Genomic DNA, 7,611 nt, shown 5'->3' with positions numbered 1-7,611 from the left:
TCCTGTAAAAAATATTCTATATGTGCCGGGTGCGAAACTCCGTCGCAAAAAAAAAAAAAAATTACATCAAACCATCCAGCTGTTGGTAAATAGAATCATAGAAGGGAAGCAGAGAAAGAGTGGGATAGTAAAAGTATTTGAAGAAATAATGGTTAAGAATTTTATATATTCAGTGAAAGATAGAAATTTATAGATGCAGAATGCCCCCAAGAACACCAAGAGGAATAAATGCAAAGAAGCCCAAATCAAGACAAAGGTAAAGAGCACATTTTGGTAGGAGCAGGGGAAAAACAACACATTATATACAGGGAATTTCACTGATGACTGATTTCTCATTAGAAATCGTGGAGACAGAGGAGAATGAAATAACATGAAAGTCCTGAAAGAAACCATTATCCAGGATTCTTTATTCTGTGAAAATATCCTTTAAGACTGAAGGCAAATTAAGACATTTTAAGATTAAAACACTACCACTACTACCACTACCATGTAAAATAATTTGTACATCAGATCAGGCACGAGTGCTCACGCCTATAACCCCAGCACTTTGCATTGCAGAGGCAGGAGGATTGCTTGAGCCCAGGAGTTTGAGACCAGCCTGGGCAACATAGCAAAAACCCGTCTCTACAAAAATATAACAAAAATTAGATAGGCATGGTGGCACACACCTATGGTCCCTGTCACTTGGAAGGCTATGGCAGGAGAATCACTTGAACCTCAGAGGCAGAAGTTGCAATGAGCCAACATCATGCCATTGCACTCCAGCCTGGGTGACAGGAATGAAACCCTGTTTCAAAAAACAGCAACAGAGTTTGATATCTGATGGAGACTGTCGTGGGTGAGTGGCAGCTATCTGGGCTGATGGCATGGGGGTGCAAGAAATTACCAAGACAGTTGTAAGTACAGAGAGGCAGATTTATTAGAGAAAGAAGGAAAAGACATTGCAAGAAGGTGACAGGCAGGCCAGTGAAGAGAAGCTGACTGAAAGGAAACAAAGGATTGCTGGAGATTTTATAAAACGGTCTATGGGATTTGCTGGAGAGCTTTGTGCAGTACCAATAATGCCAAGGCTTCAGTGAGCTAACTTGTAGGTGTCTGTTCATAAGTTTAGCACAGGAGATGTTTAGTACATGTTCTGGACCCTGAAGAAAAGCAGACTTTAGCTTATCTGTTTTTTTTTTTTGCTTCCCGTTGCTCCCACCAGCATGACTTCCTTTTTCTAAATAGGACTCCACATTTACCCCGTGACAGAGCAACAATGACAGATCTTTGGCATGTGGAGGAAGGTCTCATCTTCCAACTGCTTCCTGCTGACCAGGTTGTAGAGCTGGCCCTACTTAGGATTATTACGAGAAGTATTATTGTAAGATAATATCGTAAGATTATTATGAGAAGTTACGCAGGTTATTGTTTTGGATTGTGGGACGTAGGATATTGGACCTTACTGGAAGAAGGGACTCATTAGAGGGGGGATTATGTTAAGATGAAACTGGTGTTCAGCCGAATCCTGGGGATATTCGTAAAGGTAGCAGCCATTATTGGGGAGAGATTGCTATGTCATTTGCAGCATAATTTGAAGGTGAAACTTATGAACTCTAGAAGATAAAAGTTTGGGGTTTTTTTAAAGCCAGTTCCAAAAAGGCAAAGAAAGACCTTTTGCAGTGTGACTTTTTTCTGATGGATGTCCATTTAGTTAACTTGGAAGTTAAACTTGATGAAAAAGTGTTTGAATTTAATTAGACACAGGAAGAATGTGTTTAGAGTTAGGAGGTTATGAGTATAGCGGGGAACGCATGACTCACAGGAACAGCATGAGATGTTTTTGATTACATTCAGAATTTAGATAAATATCAAGAAAAGCCAGGAGTACAGAATTATGTTAGAGGAAAACATTGGTTAATGTTGACCTTCAAGATGAAACAGTTTAGCATTAGGCCACAATAACAGGACTGAAGGAAAAAGTTACAGGAGCTGACAAAGACTAAAGAAGAGAGTTACTATCCTAAGCCTTTTCCAGGGGAGAAAAAGCCGAAGGCAGTGGGACACAGCAAACGTTGAACTTCAGAGATATGATTCTGAGGAGTTTTTTTAATTTAATTTTTATAAAATTCTAAGTAAAACGTGTTGCAGTTTTATTAAGAGCAGATTAATACCTTAAGAAAACCTTATTTTAACATTGAGGATTAGTGTTATAAAGACTATACAAAATTCCTTTTATAGATTCTCCTTCATGAACTTTTTCATGACTTACACAGGCCATTTACGACATGCTTGGACTTTCTGGCTTGTTCTAAACACCTTTTTTGTTTGTTTGTTTTTTACAACTGGTTACCTTACTTTAAGATAAGAATTTACCATTACAAGATTCTTTCTCCTATAAAATTTCTTTTTATAACTTTCCTTAATAAAAATACTTCTTTTCCTTTTCTTCTTTAACTTTCAGTGGGTTTTCAATGTTTACATATTAGTTGGGCCATAAATAATGAGTCTTGTCTTAGTAACAGCAGATTTAAAGCAGTCAGGAAACAAAGAGGGGAAGAGAGCTTTAGAAGACTCTATTTTAAACTCTACATTGCAGGTTAACCATTTGAGCTCTGAATTTCTCTTGTAGCTTGCCCATCAGTTTAAAACGTGCACAAAAATGGACCATAATATGCAACCAGCTGGAGTTTTAAAGAGAATAACAAAATTAGAGGTTAGGATGCTAGATACTTTTTCTCTTTTGAGGCTAGACCACTTGACTGAACAGATAAAGAGGAAAAGAGAAGAAAGGAATGGGCCGGGCATGGTGGCTTAAATTCCACCATTTCATAGTGGCACCTGAAATTCCAGCATTTTGGGAGGTGGTGGCAGGTGGATCACTTGAGGCCAGGAGTTTCAGACCAGGCTGGCCAACATGATGAAACCCCGTCTCTACTAAAAATAAAAAAGATTAGCTAGATGTGGTGGTGCATGCCTGTAATCCCAGCTATTTGGGAGGCTGAGGCACAAGAATGGCTTGAACCCAGGAGGCAGAGGCTGCAGTGAGGCAGAGGCTGCAGTGAACCAAGATGGTGCCACTGCACTCCATTTTGGGCAACAGAGGAAGACTCTGTTTAAAAAGAAAGGAAAAGAGAAGAAAGGAATGGAGAGGAAAGAGTTAAGCTTTACAGGAGGGCTTATAAGTCATCCAGCCATTGCACGGTGTGGGGCCAGCCCCTTTACTATTTTCCTTTATTGCTTTATCCCCTCAGTCAGGGAGAGCCTTGGCACTCCAGACCTACGTGGTGTGAGATGAATTTTTCCTGCCTCCTGAAGCCACCACTTAATAAGGTGAGCTGTTTTCAGCCAGAGCAGAGAGCCCCTTCAGCTCAAGGCTTTCAGGGGTTGGGATTCCATCCCGGGAGCCCTTTGGTCCTTGGACCTCGGCAGTGGCAGAGGATACAAGTTGGGTGGGACTTTTTGTGTTTATCTCACTGGGGGCCGTTTGCCTTCGAGTATCCTGGCCTTCTCCACTGGTAGCAGTCATTTGGAGGAGTATCTTCAGGGAAACCTGGAGGGGGCTGGGGGCTTTGCAACAGCCAACAGTTCAGCCTGCCTCTGCCTCTTGTTTCTGTGTTTTTCTTTCTTTTCTTCTTTTTTTTTTCCCCTTGTCCTCCTTATTCTGCTTTTGATTATAAAAGACTGAAGAAGCAAATTTGTTGATTTTCTGCATAGGAGCCATGCTGTATTACACAAGAAAGTTAGACATTTCTTTCTGAGGATTGAGGGGTTGAATTCATTCCAGTTTTTAAAAAATACAGGCTAAAGGTGAGTCTGCAGGAATAGATGGGGTTTGTTCCACAGTGAGACTGGAAAATGCGCCACTCAGGGCTAATTGAACCGCACTTTTTCTTAGGGCATTCTGCCAATGAAGAGGGTTATGCTCATGTCTACTGAGGGACTCTAAGACTATCAGAATAAATTAACAAAGATCTAACTGTATGCTACACAAGAGATGCACTTTAAATATAAAGAGTAAGGTTGAAATTGAATGGATGGCCAAGTAAGCAAGTAGCAGGCATCTGAAAACTTGGTGACTATGTGTGAAATGTCCCATAAATTAGCTCTTAGGACGAGCAGATAAAGAGGGTGTTTGGTTTTGATGCTTATATTAATTAATTTTGCCCTGAATGTAGCAAAAAGATTTTGGATCAGGAATTTCTTCCTGTTTACCTGACAGCAAATAACCAGTGGGCAATTCCCAGGTCCCAGTTCTTACCTATGGTGCGGTGCAGTGCAGTGCAGTGCAGGCAGGGTCTGATGTCCTTCATCAGCAAAGCCTGTATTGTAGATTAGGAAAGTAAATGTTCTGTGCTTTTTGTAAAAGGGAAAAAGGCAGTTGTCTCCCCTTACCTTTCTGAGAGTCTTTAAAGAAAGATAGCAGTATCTTTCTTTAATCTTTTCATAATGTACATAAATCTGTGTATGGAAAAGATGAGCCCATTGTCTTCAGTTTTACAAGTCAGAAATGTCTCCTGGTTCTGGGGCCTTAAACACTTTGAAATGTAAACATGCACGTCCAGGGTTCAGGAAACCTCTCTGGAGTTCACACTCTGTACACCTTTGCTCCTAAGGTTTACTTTTAGTCAAGAATCCCAAATTTCAGTAGAATTTTTCCTGAAAGTCCTAACTGTGCAGAAAACTAAAAGTATTTTCTCTACAGTCTCACAGAAGGACATTTCATTGTGAAAATGAGTCAGTTTGTCAGCAAGCCATAATAGTCATTAATTTGTCTGTGCCCAATAACAGAACTTCAAAATACATGAAAGCAAAGAGAGAGAGAGAGAGAGTTAATGGGAGAAATAAACAGTTCCATAATCATAATGGGAGGTTTTAATATCTCCTGAGCAATTGATAGAGCAAGTAGATTTTTAAAAATCAGCAAAGATAGATCGGGCGCAGTGGCTCACGCTAGTAATCCTAGCACTCCGGGAGACCAAAGCCAGTGGATCACCTGAGGTCATTTATTCAAGACCAGCCTGCCCAACATGGTGAAACCCCGTCTCTACTAAAAATAAAAAAAATTAGCCTGGTGCGGTGGCGGGAGCTTGTAATCCCAGCTACTCAGGAGGCTGAGGTGGGAGAATTGTGTGAACCCAGGAGGGGGAGGTTACAGTGAGCCAAGATGGTGCCATTGCACTGCAGCCTGGGAGACAAGAGCAAACTCCGTCTCAAAAAAAAAAAAAAAAAAAAAAAAAAATCAGCAAAGGTTGGAAAGATCTTAACACTATGAGCTACATTATTTAAGAATGTTGCATACTTCTCTTGGGAAAGACTACCAGCAATGAATAAGAATACCTGTTTTGTTTGCTCTTAGCAGCCTTGGGACTTAATTCTTTTTCTGTAGTAGTCTTTTTTAATCTGTAAAGAAAACCACAGTACTTGTTTTTATTTGCATTTCATTAATCACTGAGTGATTGAATTTTTTTTTTTTGCATATGCTTATCATTTTCTTTTGTATGAGGAGGTTAATAATTTGGGGTGTAGTTATGTATTATGCTTATTGTTGATTTATAGCTTATATTGTATGTATTTCCCCTTTGTCATTAATTTTTAAACCATCTTTCTGATGTTCTTTATCTTATAGAAGTTGAAATATTTGTATAGTTAAATTCATCCGTTTTTTATTTTCTGTTTTTTTTTTAAATTTTTTGATTTCTGCAAGTTGTTTTTGTGATTCTGCTTATGAGTTATAGTCTAGCTAGGATATTATCTCATTTTTTAAAAAGTAACCTTATAAAAACCAAGGTAGACTCCAACCAGTGATGCACTGAGGAAAGTCACTTTTGTCTGTTATGTGTGTATAATTTAGACTTTAAAGTATTTATTACAACATTGTCCCATTCTTGTGCAATTAAAATCATGTCTTCTTTTGGATCTCAGATCATTCATAATTTCATAAGACGGATCCAGACCAAAATTAAAGATCTTCTACAGCAAATGGAAGAAGGGCTGAAGACAGCTGATCCCCATGACTGCTCTGCTTATACTGGCTGGACAGGTGAGACTGTGGGGTCTAAGTCACTGATTCTTAGATTATGAGATATAAGACCTGACTTTGAAATTTTCTTTTTTTTTAAAATGTTAAAGATTTGGCTGGGCATGGTGGCTGACACATGTAATCCCAGCACTTTGGGAGGCCAAGGCAGGCAGATCACCTGAGGTCAGGGGTTCGAGACCAGTCTGGCCAACATGGTGAAACCCCATCTCTACAAAAAATACAAAAATTAGCCAGACATGGTGGTCGGAACCTGTAATCTCAGCTACTTGGGAGGCTGAGGCAGGAGAATCGCTTGAACCCAGGAAGCAGAGGTTGCAGTGAGCCAGGATTGTGCCATTGCTGCCTGGGCCACAGAGCAAGGCTCCATCTCAAATAAAATAAAATAAAATGGTAAAGATTTTATACCTTTTTTTTTTTGAGACAGAGTCTCACTCTGTTGCCAGGGCTAGAGTATAGTGGTGCAGTCACAACTCTTTGCAGCCTTGACCTCCTGGGTTCCAGCCATCCTCTTGCCTCAGCCTCCTATGTAGATGGGACCACAGGCACGTGCCACCTCACCTGGCTAATTTTTTTATGTTTTTGTAAAGACAGAGTCTCACTATGTTGCCCAGGTTGGTCTCAAATTCCTGGGCTCAAGAGATCCTCCTGCCTCAGCCTCCCGAAGTGCCAGGATTACGGGCGTGAGCCACCATGCCTGACTGATTTTATGCCTTTTAATTGAAGTCTTGGTCTGTGTCATCAATGATGGATTATTTGGAATTTTATTTCTAAAGAAATGGCTTTCTGCCTGAAGTTTGAACTTTTATATCTAGTGTGTTATGTATATTTTTATATAAATAAATAACACTAGGTTATTTATTTAACCTAATATATAGCTGTCTGTGAAAATGTGTAACTGTCAAGAGCAAACTTGCCCTAGGGTCAGTTTTAAAGCATTCTTTGCTGCATGGTCATTGTGACAGGCTGTGGTGAGTGGTCTCTCTGTTCTGTGATATAAACTATCTACCCTACTACCTGTACTTATTTGATTCATTTGTGCACATAATTTTTTTTTATTTTAATGATAAAAGTTAACCAGTAATACACCTCACATCAAAAAGTGTAATTAAAAAATTAACTTGCTTTAACTAACCTTTGCATTCTTATTATTTTACCAGGTACCCAGAATATTTTAATAACTGTTTGGGTAGTAGAAAGAATATAAAAGATGACCTTGTTCTCAGGGATTAGACAGAAGTCTGACTAAATTCCTAAAGACAATTTATATACACATTTAGAGTGATTTCTTGCTGGATTCTTATAGTTTAATTGATAAACAGCATAGACCGGGGTGGTGGCTCAAGCCTGTAATCCAGAGCACTTTGGGAGGCAAAGAGGGCAGATCACTTGAGACCAGCCTGGGCAACATGGTAAAACCTGTCTCTACTAAAAATACAAAAATTAGCTGGGTGTGGTGGCGTGTGCTTATAGTTCCAGCTACTGGTAAGGCTGGCTTATAAACACAGTAGGATAGCCGGGCGCGGTGGCTCACGCCTGTAATCCCAGCACTTTGGGAGGCCGAGGCGGGTGGATCACGAGGTCAAGAGATC

The 7,611-nt window shown here is 39.8% G+C and overlaps 1 protein-coding gene across 2 annotated transcripts in view; it reads left to right on the top strand.

Moving 5' to 3' along the window:
• LANCL2 (LanC like 2) overlaps positions 1 to 7,611 on the top strand; it is a 62,905-nt gene that overhangs the window by 18,561 nt on the left and 36,733 nt on the right. For both annotated transcript variants that reach the window (XM_017516420.2, XM_017516421.2), the window contains one exon: positions 5,905 to 6,022. In XM_017516420.2, the coding sequence (XP_017371909.1) occupies positions 5,905 to 6,022 (118 nt within the window). The remainder of the gene's footprint in view (positions 1 to 5,904; positions 6,023 to 7,611) is intronic.

This window comes from Cebus imitator, unplaced genomic scaffold (assembly GCF_001604975.1).
Source record: "Cebus imitator isolate Cc_AM_T3 unplaced genomic scaffold, Cebus_imitator-1.0 Scaffold586, whole genome shotgun sequence".
Classification (NCBI taxonomy): domain Eukaryota; kingdom Metazoa; phylum Chordata; class Mammalia; order Primates; family Cebidae; genus Cebus; species Cebus imitator.
The sequence above is the reverse complement of the archived record's forward strand: the minus strand, read 5'-3'. Positions and strand labels throughout refer to the sequence as shown.